General features: G+C 43.5%; 1 protein-coding gene across 13 annotated transcripts in view; it reads left to right on the top strand.

The window, feature by feature from the left end:
* The first annotated feature begins 14,675 nt into the window (after positions 1–14,675).
* DLG1 (discs large MAGUK scaffold protein 1) overlaps positions 14,676–23,453 on the top strand; it is a 162,005-nt gene continuing 153,227 nt past the window's right edge. For 7 of the 13 annotated variants that reach the window (XM_054207247.1, XM_054207238.1, XM_054207234.1 and 4 more), the window contains exons 1-2: positions 14,677–15,045; positions 15,335–15,466. In XM_054207247.1, coding sequence (XP_054063222.1) covers positions 15,027–15,045; positions 15,335–15,466 — 151 coding nt within the window. In that variant the 5' untranslated portion in view covers positions 14,677–15,026. Of the gene's footprint in view, positions 15,046–15,334; positions 15,467–23,453 lie in introns of all 13 variants that reach the window. The other 6 variants (XM_054207241.1, XM_054207237.1, XM_054207236.1 and 3 more) reach the window with 2 other exon arrangements.

Genomic DNA, 23,453 nt, shown 5'->3' with positions numbered 1-23,453 from the left:
AAGGGGCAGTGTATATTTATCATGTGCTGTTCCCCTTTGATTGGTAGTGTCTGCCCTGGCTCATGCTACTCATGTAAAGGCACAAAACCCATGTCTTGGTTTTAACTCCTTGTTTCTTCTCCCTGAGGGAAAACAACCTTGTAAATTCTTGTGGCTCTTTTCTGGGGGGAGAATATTGAATTGCCTGGTGGCATAGCAGCTTTTCAGGCTTCCCTTGTCCTCAATGGATGGCGGGTCTGTGCCCTGTCCAGTGCCAGGAACTGACAACCGCAGCATGTCTGTTCTTTGAATGGAGAAGTTCACCTGAATATTTAATTACAGTATTTCATAACACATTTAGACGGGGCTAAACAGATACAACTCCTTTGGCTCTGTGGGTAGGTGTCTTGCTCTGGATCCAAGCTTGGCTGTTCATTTCTGTACATTATTAGAGTTCAGATGAAATTGCTTCCAGCTGCTTTCACAAAGCCCAAATATTGCCAGGGTCCCACATGATGTCCCTTTTCTGCCAGACTGTGGCCTCCTATAGAGAGTTCTTCAAAGACCAGTTTCAACAAAACCAAATTATTTTGGAATATAATTGCCTCTCGCCCCCTAAAATTTCATTATGCTCCAAAGAGTTTCCTGTAAATAGATCCCATTCTTGAGAAGAGCCGTGTTATTCTGCAGTGCTGATGGAAGCCAGCCCTCGCCAGGCTCCGCTCCATTAGCAATTCTTGGACAGGCAGTGCTTAAGTAGCTTGTTATGTGATAAAACGTCACATTTCTTCTCCCCCCCACCACCGCTTGTGCTGATATTCAGCTCCCGCAGGAAACCATATGGCTTCCAGAAGCCTACCCACATACCTATACATGCCTACACAGCCCATGAGTCACACTTACTGTTTGGATGCCCCCTGAGTCACGCTGAAAATCTGTGAAATTTCCACGTCGACTTTCCATGCAATCTCTTAAGAACTTTATACAGTTATGCATAACCATTCACATATGTATGGTTTTTTTCCTATTCTGCTTTTAGTTTCATGGGTGGAAATGCAATGGTACTTCTTACTTTGAAGAAAAGCGAATCGAGATGATTGCAGAGCACTGACTGCAGCTGTCTCAGGCTATGGGATCAAACTGGTAAAGTGGGAGTCTTTTGAAAGTAGGGGGAGCTTTAGGAACAGAAAGTCCAACACAAAAAAAAAAACAACAAAAAAACAAACAACAAAACCCACGAACAGGGTCACATTCAACTCCAGTTGCTTTAGCCCTTTGTCACTGCTCTGGAATGACCCTTTCTCGGTGGGTTCCTGTGTCTGAAGGTAGGTTCTGCGCTGTCTTCGGTGGGATGTGGGCACCCTGGAGCCTTTGCTGCTGCTTAGCTGTGCTAAGGATGTGGCGCAGATGGGGAGCACGCTTGGATGACTCCAGTGTGTCCTGGGGACCACTGACCCAGGCCAGCAGGGCTCAGGACAGAGGGGCAGAAGTCTGTCTTCATGCCATCAGCTCCTCAGATGCATGGAATCCAGCCTCAGACAAGTCTATCTGCTCTTTATCAGTCTCATTACACAGTAATTTTGCCACCTCAGCAACGTGTAAACTTTGCCTGTTGCTTTTTACTGATGAAAGTCGAGAAAAGATAGCTCTTCCGCCTTCCTCTACAAAGGGCCAGCATGGGAGATGCATTATAGCCCAACTAAAGAACAGCAGCCCCGAGGTTTGCTGGAGCAGCAGCTGTGAATGACGTAACGAGCCTGCCAGAAATGGAGCTATTTTTGCAGCTGTACCTCAAATGCTAGCAGCATTAGGTGTTAAGCAGAGAAATCTCACAACCAGGCTCAGGGGAAGGAACGTGTAGATACACTGTTCCGCTGCAGAGTGCGCGAGTTGCCTGTTTGCGTTAAAAACACCTATGTCCCCTCGTAAGCGTTCCCCAACCTAATGATAATTCTGTGGTCTAATACATCCAGAAAAAGTGGCAGAGGCCACATGTGAGCGTTTTGGAGAGCTGGAAGAAACAACATTAGATTACAGAGAAATTCTTGGGGTGATTTAGCATAGTAAAATTGCCAGAAATATTCATTAGGCCAAACAAGCCAGCTGCCTCCCCCACTGTGAGAGAATATGTCACTTTACTCCTCTGCCCAAAACGCCGGTCGGTGGAGGCAGGGGCTTTCCTAGTGTTAGTGTGCTGTTGTGAAGCGAGTCTGACCTGGGAAGCCACACATGGGCACGCGAACCCAGTGCTAATTTAGACCCCTCCCACCCTCCATTCAGATTGGTACTGTTTCAAAACATTCACTCTGAATTATTAAAAAAAAAAAAACCAAACAACAAACCCACAGATACTTTGACAGAGTGTGCTAGTAAACCTGGATAACTTGCTATATAGTATTGAATCAAACAATATTGATAATTAGTTGTGACTGAAAGGACTTAACAGTCCGATGGCTGCTCTGGAATGAGTTTGTTTCAGCCCATTTCCCAGAGGGGAGGTGTAATGAGGGTGGGCAGTTTTGGTGTTTCGTATCAGCAATCTTATTGGAGACAACCAGGAGGAAATGTTTGCATCCTTCCATGGCGATGTTCAGGTGCTTTGTAATAGGGCTTGAAGAAAGCTTTATTTTGGCGGCCTGCACAGCCAAACTGAGGTCAGGAATGGCAATACTGAGTCCTTTAAAAACTTTAAAGGCGTTTTTATTGATATTAAAAGATCAGGCTTAACATTACTCCAGTGAGCCACAAGGTATGCTATATACAGAGAGTTATAAGGACCATGGGTGCATGAGGCAACAGGAGAGCTTCAAGACAAGCTCTGCTGAACCTGCTTTGTCGCAGAGGGTGCCAGGGAGGGCTGCTGGCGTGCTGAACCCCCACCCAGCACTGCCGGGGAACCGTTCTGCCTGCAAATGGAACATCACCACCGAATGTTTCTGTAATGACCGTTTACAGCAAAGTAAATGCTGTGGTAGAGTGCCTGTGTCCCAGGAAGCCTTCTGGTGGTCCCTGAGGGGCCTTGCTGCTCTGTCAGCCCCAGGGTGGCTCTCTAGGAGAGCGCATTGCATTCCCCAGCCAGCCCTCTCCCTGGCACTGGGGCTTTTCCCGTTCACGAGTGGCATTTCTGAAGCTGTCTCTGGTTCAAGCTGAGAAAGCTTGAGTGATCTCAGCTGACCAGGGGAACTTGGTCCCCAGCTGAGCTCCCAGTAACTCTTTGAGAAAGGTGGTGTTCCTCCTGTAGCCTCTCAGGATGAAGAGGCCACCAGAAGCAGCAGCAGCAATGTGGCACACGTGACAAAGCTGGGCATCCCAGATCCCTGCTTGCTTGTGCTGCTCCATCAACATGAACTAGAAGGGACCTCCTTTGCACTTCCCACACACCACCTCATTGTTCCTTCTAGCTGAGTGGTTTTCCTCAAATGGTCTGTGGATCTCTGGAGGATGGGCTGCTTTTAAGGATATCGTAAGAGTGAACCAAGAAATTAAGCCTATTGCTTAATGAGTGTAAAGGTGACTCCCCAGGTCTGGACAGATGTTGAAAAGCTTTTAGGGGTCTGTAAAATGAAAAGCTGCTGTTGTGCTTTCAATGTATAACACGTATTCTGCTTTCAATGTATATAACATTGCTGAAATTGTCGTGGTACGAGGCTGATGATTTCATTCTGACTGTGGTCATTGTGGAGTGATCTCCCCGGTTTTAACAGTGACACTGTTGTGAGGGATTGGACTCTGGCTGCCTGGGCCGGCAGTCTGCTTTCCATTGTGGGCACCAGCAATGAAGTGGAGTTGGTCCATGCGTCAGCTGTTAAAATCTGCAGGGTAGTTGGAGGAGTTTTATATGTTTTCCACATTTTCAAAAGTACTTTCCACCCAAAAGGCTTACAGAAATAACTTGCCGCAAAAATATAAAAAGCAGCAAGTGTTTGTATTGTGTGGAAGTGTTAATTTAAACTTACTGGGGTTAGACCACATAGTTTACTTACTGGCACTTACTGCATGGCCAGTGACATTTTTGAAGTACCACGAGTTAATAAGGGCTGAAAATCAGCCAAGCCTCCTTCAGTCCCCTTGCTGGTAGGGCTGTGGCCAGCAGGGTCCTGTGGCCCAGCACGGAGAGCACATAGACGCTGGGGCAGCAGCAGAAGCGAATGTTTCCTGACTAACTGCAGAAACTCAAATGAAGTCCACATGAGGAATCAAACAAGCAAGATCTGAGGGTGCAGCTTTACTCTCATGCAATGTCCCTTTGATGCTCGCGGTTCTGCGGGCCTATATGAAAAACAGGCACAATGGGTATCTAGCAGCTCATTCCAGTCACAGATAGAAATTAGCACACTTCAGTTGCTAATTCCTTGAAGGTATGAGCTGTTTCTGATATAAATATGAGCATGTGGCTCACTGTGCAGGCACTACCCACAAGAGTATCATTTTTAGTTACATTAAGCCGAAGCAGAGAAAAATGAAATCTGCAGAGATGCATCAGAAATTCACTGGAACCATGCCGAAGATGTACCCTGCATAAATAGCCTTAACAAACAATAATTAAAACAGCCAGCATGTTTCATCATATTATATTGTTAAACAGAATAGAAACAGAGTTAGTTGATCCCATCTGAATTGTAACGTAATGCCATAAATAATGATATAGTTGTCTGTCTTTGGACTGCTGGTTTTGCTTTAAATGACGGAACGGCTTCAGAGGGTCTAAATTAAGTGTTCGCAATGAAACTGGATGCTTCCTCCAGCATGTGATAGAATCATAATCAAATGAGATTTTAATTAATAATTGAGTAAATCCTTAGTGAGTTTCTGAAATGTGAGGCATGCTCTACATCTGCACGATGCCAGGAGATCTATGAGAATACTGAGCTGTTTCTGACTAGGAAAGTAAGCAGGGAGTCCTTGAATCCAGACCAACGATGGTGGACTGAGGTCTTCTCTCAAGACTACCCTCAGTGTGATCCCACAGCAGAAACGTAAATTCAGTGCAGCTTTGATGAGAGGGATACCACTCTTCCTCACTAGCTGATTTTTGTCCCTTCCTTGATATGATTAAATATAGATCAGTAAAAAAACCCACAAAACCAACCCATAACTAGCAGAGATTTTAGTCTGTGTCCCCCCCATTCACCTTACAGTAGAGGAGTGTATCTAGTGTTTTACTATGCTAGAGATGTCCTCAGCTAGTCCTCAGGACTCCAGGTTTTCAGCGGCTTGTTACCTTGAAGCCACTTTACCTTACACTGTCCAGACCACCTACCAGAGGGCCCAGAAATGTCAAGAATGAAGGCACAAGAGAAAATGTGTGTGAGAGAAAATTTACTGGAATGAAGCAAAACCAAAATCCATATCTTTGTACACTTTTTCCACTCAATATAGAGCAATGCCAATGCAAACACAGCCCAAATCTGGCTATGAAATCTAATTTTCTGTTTAAATACATGTTGTAGTCTGTGAGTATGAAAGGCAGCAGTTGTCTAGGATGTGGAATTGCAAGGGCATTGTGTGCACTTAGAAAGCAACATTTTACTGTGTTTGGTCTACCATGATGTGCGGCTACAGCAAGTCCCACCTTGAAACCAGCTCAGTGACTTGTCTGCACTCTTCTAATTAGGAAGCAGCTCCAAACCTCACTACTCTTGTCCCTGTAAGCTTTCTGGGAGAACCTTGTTCCTTTTCCTCAATAGCCCTGCTGACCTGAGGGTATCCTCTGAGGCTCTCCACTCCAGTCACCATCCCAGAAGCCCTCCTTTGCCTTCTAGTGCAAGTTCACCTTCGTTGAACACAGACGGTCATGGTTGTATATCATTCTGTGTGAGGTCTCGCTAGTGTTTTGTACAGGGCCATTAGGATAACCCTACCTGCTGAAAATCTCTTCTGAAGCCTGCATCAATCGTCTTCCCCTTTCATGGTCACATCTCAGTAAGGGGTCACAGTCATCCTGCATTGAATACCCGCACTTCTTGCCTCTCCCTCCTGCCTGGTGTGACTTTGATCTCTACACTATCCAACTTCTCAGCATTTCTTTTGCTGCAGCTCTTCATGTCACCCCACGCTTCTTCTGTAAGTCTGACTCCGCAGAGTGTAAAATATCTACTGATGAAAGAAAAGGGAAAATATTTTACCTTTAAGTCCTAGTCCACATGGTCTCTGCAACCAAAAATAACTAAAGGAACTTTACTGCTTTCAGCATTAAGCAAACACATAAATGTAAACCATTCCAGAAGAGGGGCCTGCGCATCACCAAGTCAATGTTTTCTTCTGACCCATTTTTAAATTATCAGGGAAAGGGGACCAGAACTGCAAGCACACACCTGTCTTCCAACTTTTCTTGTCCTTATAAGTCAGTCTTGGTATTGGACAAACTAGTTACTCAATGCGCTCTGCTGTTGCAATAGTGTAGATCTGAGAAGGAATGTGGTACAGCCTCTAGTGATACCACTTTTTACCTTGCAAAAAACACGGTCATGGGTAGTGGAAGAATTTTTTTTTTTCCCCTGTAATGAAACTCTAAAAATAAGGAAGGTTTATAGATTGTTTCCAGAAATGCTGTATTTTGAGGACAAAAAGCTAACGGAAGGAGTAGAAGCACTGGAATATCAGTAGTAAATAGCCTTACAGTACTTGTTGTCTCTGGGCGTGTGTATTTGATTATCGCAGCTAGATTCCCTGTAGCTTTCTGGAGTGTATAGCTAGATCCTTGGAGCTAGCTGAAGAAGTTATCTGTCTGTGCGAGCCTTTGCGAACAACAGCAAAACGCTTAGGTCAGTGTGTTCAGAAGTAGTTCTGATTCAGAGAGTCTAGTACAAGCTCCTTGGGAACACGCCATCAGAAACTGTTAAAATTTCCATTGACCTCAACTTGCAATAGTATTTGATCACGGAACTGGGGCAAGATAAGCGATATGCAAGCTACAAAGCTTAAATGAACTATCTATCACAGAGGATTTACTGAAAGGACAAACTGGAATCTGCATGTGAATCAGTAACAGATTCCTTTGGACTCTGACAACCTCTTTTATACTAAGTAAGAGCAGATACAATACCACTAGGATTTAAAGGGTGTTTTTTACAAAGCCCACATGAGGGCTCTCTGCAAAGTCCTTTCTTGAAAACAGATCGTGTTTACAAGGACTTTCTGCACCTAAACACGTATCAAAATATAACAAAAAAGCTGTGTGGGCACTGCAGGATGCTCACTGTTAACAGCACCACTGAGTGCTCAGTTCACCTGGGACGAAGGGTGGGATGCATTAACGGTGAGCAATTTCTGCAGCCCCTACGTCTTCATCATCAGTAGATCCCTGCATAGCTAGACACAGTTTTCCAGGTTTCGCCACTGCCCATCCAGGGTTGCTCCAGCTCTGCAGCTTTCAGTGGGACACTGGAGGACTCACCCTGCAGCTTCAGTCACTGGCAGCCTCTCCCTCCTAGAACGTAAATTATTCATAAAATTCCAAACAAGACAAAACTCTTCTTGAATTCTTTAACTGCATTCCTCTTTAGCACTGCTCTTTTCCTTCACATAGCTGTGGAACATACTCACCTTTATCCTCCCAAAGCTTCTGCACAAACAAGGAGGAAGAAAACCCATTAAAGGGAAGGTGTGCCTGATAATTCAATTACCTGCTCACCACCAGCAGCAGCCCTGGGGGCCAGCTGAGCGTGCTAGCTCCAGTAACTCCTTCCCTCAGCTGATGTCTTTGCAGAAAACTTGTACCATTTCGAGCAGCAGGGAGTGAGGAGGGACGGGAGGGGAAGCTTGTGGCTTGGTACCCATAGCGAGCGTAGCCTGTAGCTAGTAGCAGGCGGAATGCTACAGATGGAGCTACCGTTTGTGAAGGGCAAACCAGCAGTCTGCTGTCTGTGCTCTCGCCAACAGCTCTCAAATATGTATTTCTCCAATTATCTGGTGAGCGCAAAAGGTAGGTGTTAGCACAGGAAGAGGGAATTTTAAACAAGCTGTCCGTCATGCCAGGAGAGAGTGGGGTTACTATAAGGGCTCCTCATGCTCAGGGTGTTCCTGCAGCATTTAGGAATATTCAGTGTTGGTGCAAAACAGAATGTCTCAATACCTTGCAAGGAAACTGTTTATTTGAAGACTGATTCTTAGCTTCTAAAAGAAGGCACTTTCTGAAAGTATGATTTTGTTTCCTCTAAAAATCCACTGGCAAACTCCCTTTCTAGTTTTTCCACTCATGTAATCTAGCTACCTGTGCCTATAATCCCAAAATACAAAGAGGACTTGTTTCCTCAGGCGCATGTGTTGGAAAACGTGGTGGCAGCAGACATACGTAGATCTCACCCTTGTGTAAGAGGCATAAAGCTGGGCACAACCCCATGCTCTCTGCTACAAATATGACATTGTTCGGGTTGGGAAAACAAAGGTATTTTGATGTGATACGCGGTGATGTCATTTTGCTGTGTGCTACTGGATCACATGGTTCAGGCACACCGTTTTCTGTACTCCAGGGGTGGTTGGGCTTGTAGAGATGCCTGAACTGACACTGGGACAGTGCAAGGACACTGGCTGAGGTAGCTCCTCCAGAGAGCAGCTGCCTGAAAATCAGCACACAGTAAACAGACCCATGGCAGCGGTTCCACTTCAAGGCATGTTGTGGACTTGAAAGTCTAGAAAGAGGGAAAAAGCAGCAAAGTGGCTTCTGCACTTTCTGGGAGAAGGTGCTACTTTGCATAGCCAGTGACTGAATCCCACAGTGAGATTTAATAGCACTGTCTTGTCTGAATTAGATAACCTTGCTGTTTTGGGGGGAATTTGTGATACGTTCATATGACGTGAAGAGTTAAATTCATTTCAAATAGATTTTGTTTTAATTGGGTAACACTTGATCATAGAAAAAATTCCCAAAGTAACTTTCTAAACACACCTGTTAGCATTTGATCAGGCAAACCTCAAAGCGACCACTGCAGCTCCTCACAGGAACACACTGCCGAAGAGCATCTAACCTGCTCTTTGAGGGTTTACTTCTAGGGTCAGGTTTTCACAGAGACAAACCCATTCCATCCAATTCACCAACCTCTCTGCTTAATTTGTCTGGGAAAGTTAAAATAGGTAGGTTATATAATGATGTTTATCTTTCCATCGGGAAGTCAACTAAGAAGCTGTTAAGCTGATATTATATAACACGGGCCCGATTATAGAAAGGGTGGAGGAAGATGATCTAGGTTGATGCATGTCATATTGGCACTAGTTGTTAATGGTTATCATTAATATTGTTTTGTATGTTTTTGTTTTTTTATATTTTGCAGCCTTCCAGAAGGTGTTGGAGCATTAGCAGCCAGGCAGTGAACTTTAATTGTTTATAGAAATTCCAATTAAACTATTCTATATATTAGGTGAATGCATTTAAATAAAACATTCTAAACAATGAAATAGAAGTCATATCATTTCCTATAATGCCCTAGTTCCTGAGGTTGCCGGAATAACAAAACTCACTGTCTCTTTTGTAGGATTGTGAACTGTCCCAACTGAATGGACACACATTATTACAAGAGCAAAAGAAAGATGAAATGACTTTATACACACGGCATACAATCCCTAATTGAACAAGAGCTCAAACAATTTCAGAGCACACAAACTGCACAATAATAGGGTAAAAAAAAAAAAAAAGTTTTTTTTTTTTCGATTAAAAAAAGACCAGTTCTTTGTTATTCTCCCTGTAAACAGGAACATGTTCATCTACCAGTCATACTCAGCTGGACTCTCTAACCCTAAGAATAAAGGCATCCTTGTATTCTGGTCAAGATCGAATTAACCTAAGACAAGTTTCAGTTATGAGGACAAACACTGGATACAGAGTTCACAAATTAAAAATACGAAGCTTGTATTACTGGGAAACTGTCTTCTCTGTATAAGATTCAAATCAAACAATCAAGGATATGTAAAATGATCCCATAAGAATTCTATTGAGTAGGCTTAATTAAATAAGCTAAACTGTGATTTTTAATAGAACTTTGATTTTAGCAATTGCAATAAAATTGGATCCTTCAGCATGTGATAGGCAGCAACTCATTTTACCCACAAAACCAAAGACGACAGAAAAGAGTGAGCAGGTATTTTGACTGAGGCACACGACTCACTGGATCGTGTGACACAGTAACTGTATAACATAATGAAAAGAGTAGCTTTACCCTTGAGTAGCCTCATGAAAATTAGCTAAGTGTAGTAGCTCTTGCAGAAAAAAGACACATTCGACCATTCTTTCAAGCAGAATGCCTCTATAAGAAGTTGTTTGCATCTCTTATAAGCAAATTACAGATGATAAAGAGAAGGCACTCTCCTGAAAAGACAGCTCCTGGAAGGTAAGGCTGTCCACGTGATCCAATCTTATCAGACATCAGAGAGTCCAGATGAGTGGAGGCATAATGAACAAGCTAACTTCACTCAGGCTTCATTCCTTATTTACCAGGGGAAATTAGGCTTCATTAGTTTCATTGCTTCCCTAGTTAGCTGTGAAGTGAAAGCTTTTCTGCAGCTGTCAGAGATCCTTTTATGAGTAACAACTCTCAGTTCTTTATGAAAAGCGGAAATCATCTGCTCTGTATACTATATGGAGACTGCTATACTATATGGTGACTTTGGGCATTAAACAGATGACAAACATAAGATAGAAAGGATCAATTTTATTGTTCTTGTGTTTTCTTTCATTAGTAAGCCCAATATAAAAAACTCTTGAGTTTTACTCATTACTCTTCAACAGGCAGCAACTCTTTTTTGATAAATTTAATATTATTGATTCTAGCAATATGCTACCTTACACACCGCTGTCCAACTTGAAATGAATATGACTAAGTGCACCAGTATTTATTGAGTTAGTCTACCCCACCTTCCGCTGGAACGGAGTTTGTCTGAGCTCATTACTATTGTATTTTCTTGGCCATACTGGTAACTGTAAACTCTTGCAATGTGGTGGTGTCTGCTGTCCTTTTTGTCTTGGTTTTCAAATGGTTGTTGCTGTGTTGATTGGTATGTTATGTGTGGATCTAGTGAATGTTCTTGAAGTCTCATGTTCTGAGTTCACCATACCTCTCTCCTTACTGTGTGGGGCACGAGCTGCCACACATTTACTTATATTGCCACTTTGTGCAGTCCACGTAGTTGTCAGCTGGTTCCAGTGGGACTTAAGGGATCCACCAGTTACCCGGCATGAAGTCTGACCCCTCCACAGCATGTTGCCCTGCCTGTGGCCCATGAGTGACCACTGCAAGACGCAAGAGCCTGACAGCATTCCACCAGTGGGGTGCCAGCTGTGCAGGTGGCGTTTCTAGAGCATAAAGAGCTGTTTTCAAAGTGGCAGCTGGCAGCTGGCCTGCCTTGAGGAGGTGGGAGCAGGTGTGTGATCAGGTACAAATCCCTGACAGGGGTCACTACGGTGATCATTTTCAGAGCAGGCAGCTACCAACAAGCTCTGGCATAGTTCTCAAAATGGGAAAGCATTGTCTCTGTTTCACTACGGGTTTGTAAACAGGGTTTATCAGCCTCTCACACAGAGCTTGCTTTTCCCTGTGTGCATGAATGGCATCGGTTGGGATCAGGTGGCTGTTACGAAGTTCCTCCACATCTGGGCAACTTGTTTGTGCTGTGCTGGTCTCCTTGCTGCCAAAACCTGTCTGCTCCTGTATCGTGCTTCCCCCCACTAAGCACCATCTCCATGCAAAGGCAAAACAATACACACGTTGTAGCAAGCTGCCTGCCCCTGCCAGAGGTACGGTCCCAGACAGACTATCCCACGCAGGCTGGTGGCAGCGGTCGCAAAAGAAGGGGTTTTAACAGTGAGACCTGCAGGCAGGGAGCGGGGGCTGTAGGGTCCTCAGCTGCTTCTGGGGCCAAGAGGGCTACAGCTGCCCCAGGCTGCTGCTTCATGTAATTGTTCTGGAGTTCCCTCACCAAGGGTCATTCCGGAGTGCAGCCAGGAGATGATGAGTGCAACATAATGCTGACTTGTGTGCTGACCACATCGCCCACAATTTAAGTACAAGCCTTTCTGTATGCTGTCTATAGTGCTTTGATTTCAATGATACTGCTTAAGCTCTGGCAAAAACGCTCTGCTTCGTACCCAGTTTTCCCCTCCTCCAAGGGAACTACACAATTTCCTGAAAACTGGAGCTTGAAACAGATGATATGTAATACAGGACAGTTTTGCAACACTGACTCTTATGGCCATGTGCTAGTAAAAATACCACTTTACATTCATGGGGTATTTTCTATATGCACTGGAATTTCAAAACCACTTTAGATACTGAAGTTTAAGACTGTGCTTTCTGGTTCAACCACTTTCAATCAACAAATATCCTCCTAGAACTGAAACAGAAGTGCCAGGAACCAACACCGCTCTCTGAGGTACAATAAGGCTCACCTAATTGCTTCCTGGCTCACTGATCCGTCATCCTGACCCCCTCTTTGATGTTTTCTTTTTTTTTTTTTTTTCCTGGAGCATTAGTAACAAGTGAGAAATGCTGTCTCAGGGTGTTATATATGGGATTATTTTGCTATCCCCAGCACAATGACCGTATGTAATGGGATTATCTCTGATTTAAAATAAAAAAGCCTTGGAAACATCAAATCCTGTTTATGAAAAAGTAGTTTCTTTATGGTGGTTCCTTTAATTGCAAAAAAAAATAATATTTTTTTGCTTTGTAATAATACATTTTTGTCAGTCAGCAAAACCAAACTAACTGCTGCAGATGTCTCCTTTCTCCTAGCTAAATTTAGGCTGTTCTTCCTCTCCTTCTGTATATATATTCCTCTGACATCAAGAGGACTATGGCCCCTTTAGAGTACTTTTATTGCTGTTGTAAACAGTGAAAACTGATGAGGCCAGATGATGAAGGCGTCTGCCAATGTCCCTTCTTAGCATGCTTTCATTTCAAAATATAGGAACTGGTACCAGTTCCTGCCAAAACTCTGAAAGTATGAAAGTACAACTATAAAGGAGGAAAATGGGAAATGTGTGTCAGTTAGCACTAAATGTATATTCTGTTTTCTTCAATGATGTTTGTGAACAATTTTGCAGTACACAGCTGTGGGAGGAGGAGAAACTCCTGGTGAAAATCTAAGTACAAAGCACGAGAGTATTGGGGCAGGGGGAGAGAGAGGGATAAGAGAGACCTTTTCTAGATGTGGGTTAGATTTATTGCAGTGTATGTTTTCTTTAGGATTAGGACTTTGCCACAGCCAAATCTAGTCATGATTTTTAGACTTCAAATTTGCAAGAGTTGCCCCGGAGATTCTTTTTAGGTACCTGGGGCAAGCTCTTGTACATTTTTAGTTGTGTCTAAATCAAAAGAGTGTAAATGGAGATGCAAACTTGGATCAAAAAACCCCACATCAGCAGGATTTGCTTTGAACTTTCAAGTCTCTCTCTGCCTCTCACATGCACATACATACAGAGTTTGAAGTGTTTCAGATCTGAGGTTCCGGCTGATCATCGATCTGATTGGGAAATAAGTAACATTCTCCCTCAGGACAAGCATTTGCGCTACCTCCAAATTAACCAGTTTTAATATACATTTTCCCTTTGATGGCATCTAGAATATGCTGCAAAGGTCATTTACCTCACGCATATTTCTATCCAAGTCACTCATTTCTATGCTCCGTCTCCTCTTTGCTATCACGCGAAAAAGCAAGCTGTTTGTATTGCCTTTGAAGGCACCTCAATACCATTTCCATGGTAGTTTTGAAAAAATAGCTTTCATAATTCCGATTGGTCCATGATGTTAGCCTACACAGGCCACTACATAAATTTTCAAACAAGCAAGGCTTGTTGCTTTCTTGTCATGCTTTGTCCTATGATGTCCTTATGTTAACCTCATGTCCTCTGTTAACCACAGCAAAGCTATTTCTTTATCCTCCTTCATGCAAGCCCCTCCTCTCCTTCTCATGCTGTTCTTCGCCAGAATGGCAGAAGGAAAATCCCAGCAACAGGTGGATGCCAGTTCTCTGTGGATTGCTCTTGTGCGTAGGCCGGTCCTGTCTGTAAGGTGCCTGTGTCCCCTCCCTGTCCCACCACCTCCTGCCATGCAATTAGCCATCAGCTTCCTGGGGCAAGGAACATCTCCAGTTATGTGTTTTTTACAGCAGGAGCTGATCCACACAGGGACTCCTACAGCATCAGCGCAAACACAGGTATTTAGGCCATTTTGCCCCTCAACTCCTGCCAGCTGCACACACATCGTGCAAACGGCAATTAAAGGGGGGGTGACAGAAACCGCCAACTAACTTTGCCGACGCACCTGTGGCTGTCCCGCCCTCCCAGGGTACAAGCCGGCCGCCCCGGGCGTTGTGCTGGGGAGAGGGGCTCCGCCACGCCGGGGAGCGATCAGGGCTGAGGGGAGCCGAGGCCGCGCCGCCTCAGCCGGCGGGAGGGAGTACGCCGCAGTCTGCCCGTCGCTGATGGGCTGTGCGGAGCGGGGAGCTGGGCTCTCGGCAACGGGCGCTCTGCTCGCCGGCGCCGCCCCGGTACCCGCCGGGCGGGCGGACGGGCCGGGCCTCAGGGGCCACCGCCCCTTTAAGGCGGGCGGCGAGCGCTCACCTTGCCTCCTCCCTCCCCGCCCCGCCGGCTGAGGTACCGGCCCCGAGCCCAGCCGAGCCCTGATTGGGCGGCCGCCGGGCCCGGTCACGTGGAGGGGGGGGGGACGCGCTCCCCACAGGCTCTAGGCCGCCATTTTGGCTGGAAAGTTTGGAATTTCCGAGCGGTGCGAGCGGGAGGCGGCGGGTGGCGCGAGCGGCCACAGCCCGGCCCGCCCCGGCACTTGCCCGGCCCGCCCCGCCCGGCCCAGCTCGGCCCGTCCCTCACGGAGGCACCGCGGCGGGTGCCGGTGGGACCCCCCGAGCGGAGCCGTTTGCTCGCCGGCCGGCGGGTGGGTCGGTCGGTCGGCGGGTCGGTGAGTCAGGCGGGGCGGCCGCCCCCGCGCCCGGCCGGCCGGCGGGGGGAGCCGCGCCCCCGCCTCGCCGCCGCGAGTCGGGCTCAAAGTTTGTGAGGCGGAGCCCCGGCCGGCGGGGGAGCGCCGCCGCCGCCCCGGAGCGCCATGCCCGTCAGGAAGCAAGGTGAGCGCCGCACGGCCGGGGGCCCCCGCAGCCGCTGCCTGACAGCCGCGGTGGTGGCGGGACGGGCGAGGGGGGGCGGCCGCCGTGAGCCGGCGGTCCGCGGGCGGTGCGAGCCCGCCGAGGGGCAGCGCGGTGCCGCCCGCGCTCTCCTGGCCGGCGAACAAAGGAGCCGCCGGGCTGGGCTGGGGCGGTCCCAAGCGCGGTGGCTTGTTGCGTGGCCGGTGTGGGCATCCCCGGTCCTCCTGCCCGGTGCGGCGGGGTCACCGGTGTGTCTGGTCTCCGCTTGCAGATACCCAGCGAGCCCTGCGCCTCCTGGAGGAATACCGCTCTAAGCTGAGCCAGGCGGAGGACCGGCAGCTGCGAAACTCCATCGAGCGTGTCATCAGCATCTTCCAAAGTAACCTCTTCCAGGCTTTGATAGGTAAAGGCTGGCTTTTCTCGGTTTATGCTCGAGGCGCTCGGTTCTTGCTTGTGTTGTGCCTTGCAGAAAAGGGTATTTTGCCCTTACGTTATAAGCCATGTGTTTTTTGTCCATGTGTTTTTGTTTTGCATAGTAACACACGTGCTGTTACAGATCAACAGTTCGCTTGTTTTATGTACTTAGTGTATTTAAGGCTTGTGGCTGGCCCAAACTGCTTAAAACTGTTGTGCATTTTTTTCTTCTGTGATGTGTTATGGTAGACTAATTTATGTAGACTGTTTTTCCTCATGTCTTTATTCACCTGAACAACTTCTAAGGACTGCTTTTTTTTTTTTTTGTGACTCCCTATGTAGCAGGTTAATGAATGAGTTGAAATGGTTTTAATCTAAGGTAGGATTCAGGCGAATGTTCTGCTGAAGAATCTAAAAACACGACAAAGGGTATATATGCAGTGCAAAGTTAACTTAAAGTAAATGATAAGATATCTCTAATCCTTCAGGGAATACTACAGTCATCTTTTCTCCTTTATTTGTTGCATATTGAAGTGTAATGAAAACACTACTAATTCTTATTTTAGAGCATTCATAGTGCTTCAACTAAAGTGTTCCCATAAGTCTTGTTGAACTACTTACATGTAATTTTGAATTTCCTGTGTGTCTGTCTGGAAAAAAAAATAAGCATAAGTACAACTTTATTTTCACCCTGCAAATTTCAATGTTGACTACCACCTGTCTTGTTCTGGGTATGTGCGTGGATTTTTTTTTTATTTTTTTTTAAAAACTGTCTTGAAGATCTGTGCAGTACTCCTTTTTCTCCTGCTCATTGAATGAGATACCGATCTATTAGGCTTTGATATTCTAACCTGCAAGACATAGTTTCTTCTCATATCCACATACATATCTTCATTGTTTTAGTAACTCTACACCTAGTAGTAAACTTGAAACAGCAGGCAACCTCATGCCTGCGGCTTCCTTCTGCAAGAGCAGAAAACAGGAACGTGTTGTTGCCTGGGTGGGCCACTTGGCCTGTTTTCTGGTCTTGTGTAGCAAGTTGCAACCATATGACCCTAGTTCTTGTTGAGTTCAGTTCATCTGTGCATGCACAATAGGTATCATGCTTCTTGGGTGTGTTGCATTAACTTTGTGTTTACTGGTCCACTGTATGTTTGTTTATTACGGAGGTTATGTGTATATTCCCAAAATGTTTGCCTGAAAGGTGATAACGCAGAAGACTAGTACTTTCCAAGCAATTTATGCTGTCAACTTGAGTGTCTGTCCTTTAACCTGATCCTTTCTGTGGAAATATGTTGGGGGAGTTTTTGTTGTGGCAGGGTGCTCCTGGCTATTGTTTTTCTGGGAAGATCTTGTTATGGTGTGACTACTGCATGATGGGGGTAAAGAGTGGGAGGACTCCCTGGAAAAGATGCTAACTGGAGGATGGCTGCAGTTACTGGGAAGACCTTGGGTCTGCTTATGCCTGTCCTGTTTCCGTGAAGATTTGGGAGCAGGCTGGATGAAGTATTTGGTTGTACTGCAGGTTCATATTACTTCATAGCAGATTTTTTAAGTGTGCCTTTTAGAGGAGTTGTGATGATCCCCAACTTAAATAGCCAGTGCTGCTCTGACAGAAAGTTTCAAGCTCGACTACAAAGTTATGTCTCATATAGATTCTTTTTCAGAAAGCATGCTACTTCTAGTTTCTGGTTGGTTTTTTTTATTTTTTTATATAATACTAAAAAAGAAAAAAGCTTCATCCATTTATTTTCTGCTTTTTCTGCCAAGTTACTGCACTATATCCAAGACATGCCTGTCCATGATAGGTGAGAATGTTTATGAAGGCTGCAGTCAGGAACTGCTGTCAACTTCGTGTATCTTTTTTAGTATAATTTTTAACTTGGCAATCAAATGCTGTTCTTTCAAGCAAAAAATAGACATTACTTTATGCACAGAAATGTATCTTTAGGTTTATAATGGGGTAAATAAAATATCCCTGAAAACTACACATTTTATCATTTTTTTGTATATTTAGATACATGTGAAGGAATTAAAGGTTTGGGTATGTTGTGGGGTTTTTTTTTTGTGAATTTCCATTTGGATGCTGAAGAATAAGTGGTATTATTTTCTCATTTAAGCCTTTTTAGATGTTGTCTGCTCCTTTTAATTCTATCAATAAATCATTAGTTCAGCAATCTACAAACCTGACCTGGTTCTTAAATATACAATTACGGCTTTAAATGCTTTGAATTAGAGCAATAGCTAGTCAGTGTGGACAACCAGTGTTATGAAGTTGACATTATTGCAACAGTGTTATATTTTAAGTGAAATAACTGTAAGAACTTCAAATGAGTAACAAAATTGGTAACCAAATGTGTCCTCCTTAAAACAGTCTGTGAAAAAGCCTATTTTTATGATTTTCCATGTCTTCTGTACTGTGGTATTTCCCATTGCTGTTGCTTCAACCAGCCAAATGTGATGATGTTTAGTACTTTAATTAAATGGATACCAATGGCCTGTAATTAAAATCAGCTTGACAATAGTGTCAGTTTTAAGTAAACTTCCTACTGTACAGTTTCAGAATTGTGTGGTATTTTTTCTAGCTCGTGATTTCTTGGTTGTAGTTAAAATAGCTTGTTATTGATATTCTGATAATTGGTGAGTCAGTTTATTAAGACATCAAAGTAAGATATACACATATGGAGGCATGGGATAGACTTAATTTCACTTTAGTAGAGATTTGGTATTTATCTTCAAATAATGAAGTAATAATTCTGAAGATAAGTTCTGCTTCTAAGTTAGGCATTTTTTACCTTCTTGAGAAAGTACAGGTTCATGTAAATGTACAGATATGATGTATTTATCTATTTGAAAATATAAGAGGAGGAACACTTGCAGAAGTCTAACACTTCTGAGGGGAAAGACATGTGAAGCAGGCGTCTGTTTACACACGGAATCTTTTTCTGTAATTAACGTCTGTTTTTCATGGGTTGTGTGCTGCAGTTGACCATATTGAAATAGTCTTCTAAAATAAAAATATTACTAGTTATAGCCAGAAACATGTTGTTTACTAATTTAAAAATATTTCTTTTCCTGACAATAACTAACTCCATTTGCACAGGTGTCAGAAAAAGGGAATTCTAAAAGAGTCTCTACGTACCCTGTCAATGGAGTTGGCTGTGCTGCCTTTCTTGCCTTGTCCATCTTAAGTGGTTTTTTTATATATATTATTTTATTGCTATGCATATAAAGACTTCTTGGTATAAAAAGGCAAATTTGACTAGGGACGGTTGAATGTGTTGAATTTCATATGTGTAAGCAGTCTAATTTATTTCACTTGGAGTCCTTTTGCATGAAGATCTGCCTTAAGAATTGTGCTTACGCGGGCTATTCCTAACACTAAATATCCAGTGTGGGAAATCTGGAAGAAAAAAGTTGTAGGGGTTTTGGTAATCCTTACTGAACTAAAGAACAGCTCCCCTCTGGTAATCATTAAGTTTTTTTAACCATAGTTTGGATCCCTGAGCTGTATGAATTGGATGCAATGCATTAAAATCCCCGTTAATATATTTTTACACACCAGAGAAAGAAGTCCTGTCTCTAAAATTTTTGTAAAATTGATGGTTGCATTAAGATAAACTCTTTGTTCAGATTTATCAACAGTCTAACCAGGGCTGAAACTTAAAGGAATATAAAACACATTCTGCATCTTTCTCAGCTCTGTCCGCACTGGCTTTCTGAACTGAATTAGGGGAATGGAACAACCCTAAATTTTGGTCTGAAGTAGACTGGATTGGGTCAGCACTCATTAAAGTTAGTACCCTTTGGAGTGGATTGACCACGCTTCTGATAGATGCCATGTGGCCCCAGTTAGCTGAGCTGTGTGTGGCATTTCTGTAGACATTCTTGCTCTTTTAGCTCCCTCTCAATTATCCAGCGTGGAAATATTTTCTGTACTTGCTGGCCAAATTAAAATCAAACACAGTTAAAGCAGAAGCTCTTCTTCATAACTGAAACCAAAAGTACTTGCTCTTGGGGAAACTTCAGTTATCAGCTTTTATTTCAGTGATATAGTTAGTTAATAGAGCTAATGGCATGATGACACGGTTAACTTTTCAGATCAGCTCAGGCCTTGGAGAATTTTAGTTTTGAGTGTGTGTTATTGTGTAAGACTGCTCTTCAGTTAACTTGAGGAAGTTACTTTGTGAACTGCTTCCCATTTTCTAAGTGTTACTGAGGCCCTAGTACAAGTTCTTTCAGACTCAGTTGAATAATATTTACATTAAGAATCCAGAAATTCTTGACAGTAAGTCGAGGATCTAGTTAGATAGTGAGTATTGTTTTGTTTTTTTTCTTTTATTAGAGGAAAGTTCAGAGGGAATTGTGTCCTCTCTTATATTGGATACTACTGAAATTGTTGTGGATGCTAAATAGGGTATTTTCACATTGAAATCTTACCCTTGCTGCATTTTTGTGACTTTTTCCCCAGATTGCAGCTTCTGTAATACAACATCTTTGCTCACATTTGAGGTTGAAATATCCATGGATATAATTCCTGCAACTTCGAGGTGGTTGTCTGCTTTTAGGACAAGTTACCTAAGGGTGTGCTGTTGTTATGCTTACTATGGTCTCCTTCTGAAACTTAGGCAAAAGTTGGTCAGTTTCAGAGAGATTTGACCTAGAGTTGTGTCTTCAAAGGTAGTTAGTTACTTGATTATTTTAATATATTCTTCTTTTTCTAGATGGGGGGAGGATAAAACATTTTAGTTGGTGTCCAGATGATTGGTGTTTTAACTTAGTCATTGTTAGGATGCTTACTGCCATGTAGTTTGTTGTTGCTTCAGAATGTCAGTTTTTCTAAGAACTGCGTGTCTTCCTCTTCAAGGAACGTAATAATGAGTGAAACAGTCTCATTGCTCCTCCTTCTTAAAGCATTACTTCTTGTTTTGTATGTATGTAATGCACACAATAGCGTGGAATGTTTTGGGGTTGTGTGCTTTAAGTGTTTTCCATGCTGTAATCCGTGTGTGTGTGTCAGTGCAATGCAATGAATTTTTGGGATTAGGTGCTGCTTTTGGTAGCCTAAAATAGCAAGTAAGGCTAGTGTAAGTTGAGTAGCTACTGGTATGCAGAGAAATAGTATTGTGGCAAAAAGACTATCCCTGTGGTTATTAAACTGACTGTGTATTCAGTGTTGAATAGCTACACTGTAGGATTTATCAATTACAGTATTATTCTCTTCACAGGGTTACCATTAAAAGGGGCTATTGACAAGAAAACTGTCAATTAATCTGTTCATCCAGGGCCTGAAAAGAAAGTCGAAACTGGGAATAATTGGTATAATTTCCAGATTTTGTGGAAGTTTGTCTTCTGTCCTGTTCTTCTTGTTTCACTTTCTTACCTGTGTTCCCCAGTTGTGATGCCTGTCTCCTCCCATGCTGCTGCATGCCTGGCTTTGCTCCTAATCTCCCTCAACATTTGCTTCAGTGCTTGGGTACAGCGTAGAGGAAGGGGGAAAGCACAAGAGAGGATATTTGGTCTTAATTTTACACCTGCTTCCATGATGATCCCAGCAGCAAGAGCAGAACATCTTGTTCAGCTCTGCAGCTGGAGTGCCTTCTGCCTCCTGTGCATCTGGTTGCCTGTGTTTTGAGGGATGGTGCTTGTTTTGGTGCAGGTGGAATGAATCTTCAAAGAAACTGAACTCTAGCAGCATACTAGCAGTCTCCTTGCACAGATGGCTTCCTGAATTATAACTAGGCCAAATTTGCAAGAATGGTAAGAGACAGCAGAAGGTGTAGGGCTGACACTAGAATAACCTCCTTAGCTTCATGTTCCTTCTCCAAATTAGGGGAGGCTCTAGAGCTCTTGGGTAAAGCTTTTATAGGAATCTTGTCATGGGCAAGTATCTTCCCAGTCATGTCCTCAAAAAAGTGGAGATATTTTGGCTTGGAGTTAAAAGGTCAGTCTAAGACAGAGATGCAGTAAGGAAAACTCATGGAGAAATTGTACAAGCATTGCAAATTTAAGTCCTGTTTGCAGAAACGTTTTAGAATTTGGCTGCAGGAAATGTTCAAGTGTTGCTGCTGGTGGAGATGCTAGTATGTGGTATCACCCATCCTTTTGTTGCCACCAATGTTGGATAATTGCCTTGGAGTCTATGAGCTTACTGTTGGTAGAAAAAAAACAGTGTGTACGCCCTCTCTTTTAAGCAGAGCTATGCACCTGTATGAAAGCTCAGCTTGGAGTGTTGCGTGAACTCATCCTAAAAATAGGGTGTGTTATTTTTTTTTTTTTTTTAAGGCATTCATCTGGAGAGAAACCTCCTCAGTCCTGTACTGGCACCGTTTAGAGGACATCCTACAAATTAGACTTGCTAGTAACACTTCCTTTGGCCTGCCAGGTTTTTGTTACCACTAAAGACAATAGTAAATACACGCTTTTAAGAAAAAGAAGTACACTGTTATACTGGCTGCTGATTTGCTACTGGAGTTGAGGTAGTTGGAGAAGGTGGATAACTGGGAGTTCATTTTTAGTTTGTTTTTTTTTTTTTTTATGCTTAGGTTGATGACTAAGTATGCATGAGGTGGTACAAAATGGAAAAGAGTTTGGACAGCAGAAGGTTGTGCCAATTTTTGGCAGTGTGATGACAACTTTAATTTTTTTAAGTTTTTCCTACCTTAAGTTCTGAAGACCCTGAGAAGACCCTGTGAGTTTCTGAAGGCAAATTGGAAAGAGAGCATGTGAAGATATGGTGAAAGAGTGACTAGTAAGCAAAGAGGAAAATATGAATGAACAGTTTGGAAAGTGTAAATGGACAGGCTGGAAAGGAGTTGAACATGTCTGACTAAAAAGCAGCCAGAGGAATAAAAGCAAACAATTAGATTCAAGGTTAGATGAAGATGGTTTCAGTTGAACCCAAATTAAGGAGCGTTTGTGTTTGAAGTGGAAAATAATATAATCTGTAATTTGAGTTAAGCAAAGAAGTGTGTGCAGAAGTTTGGTTTAAAGGGTAAGACACAGTTACTGAAACGAGTGGAAGGGCTGAGGTTGAGTGGTTGGATGCTGCTGCTCATCGCAAAGGATCTGGTAGAACACAGCATGTGTGGTGAGAAAGTTGCACTGCAACTTGCAACTTTCATTTTTTTAAGAAGTCTTGATTGTGCCAAGCAGTAGTTGGTTTAACTTCTTCAATAAGAAGAAAAACAAACAAGCCAAACCTACCCTGAAAGGGGCTTGTGATGAGGCTGGTTTTCACTTTTCATAGTATGAATGCAAACATTTATTTTGCCCGGATACATACAGGCACCATGACACGACACAACCAATGAATACACAAAGAGAATACTTAGTTGACTCTGGTCATTGGCTTGGTAGATGGATATGAAGCTTTTCTTTGTTTTTGTACTTTCTTGCTGACCACTAATCGTATACTTTTCAAGTCTTGGTTTACTTGTGTTAAATGGATATTAGCTTGATATAGCAGGTGAGGTAAGCATGCAGGATTGAGAATTTGTTAGAATTAGTAGGAGTTGCTTTACAACTGAAGATAGAAAGTCCTGTAGCGTTGGCAGACTCTTTTGCCTGTTCTGACAGTGACTCTACTTACATTTTGCCTATACATTCATTATGTAGGGCTGCTAAGAATTTGGCAGATGCCATACATCTCAAATTGCCCTGAACTGAAATAACATGTTGACCTTTGTTTTCCTTTCTAGTAGTTTTAAGACTTAAGTTTTCAGTGCTTCAGGTGCTTTGGCAAGAACCCCTAAGAAAGATAGATGTCTCTTCCTCCCCCTCTCCCCTAGAATTAGAGAAGCACCTAGTTTGTAATGGGAGGACACCTCTTTTTACTGGACGATGTACAGGTAGTCAAATTCTTAACAGACCTGTTTGTTTATGAACTTGCCTATATTTGAAAAAAACACAGGCATTTGCATGTGCTGTACTTGCATGAGCGAATGTCTGAGAAGAGGCAGATCAATGATGACAAA

Source organism: Rissa tridactyla, chromosome 6 (assembly GCF_028500815.1).
Source record: "Rissa tridactyla isolate bRisTri1 chromosome 6, bRisTri1.patW.cur.20221130, whole genome shotgun sequence".
NCBI lineage: Eukaryota > Metazoa > Chordata > Aves > Charadriiformes > Laridae > Rissa > Rissa tridactyla.
The sequence above is the reverse complement of the archived record's forward strand: the minus strand, read 5'-3'. Positions and strand labels throughout refer to the sequence as shown.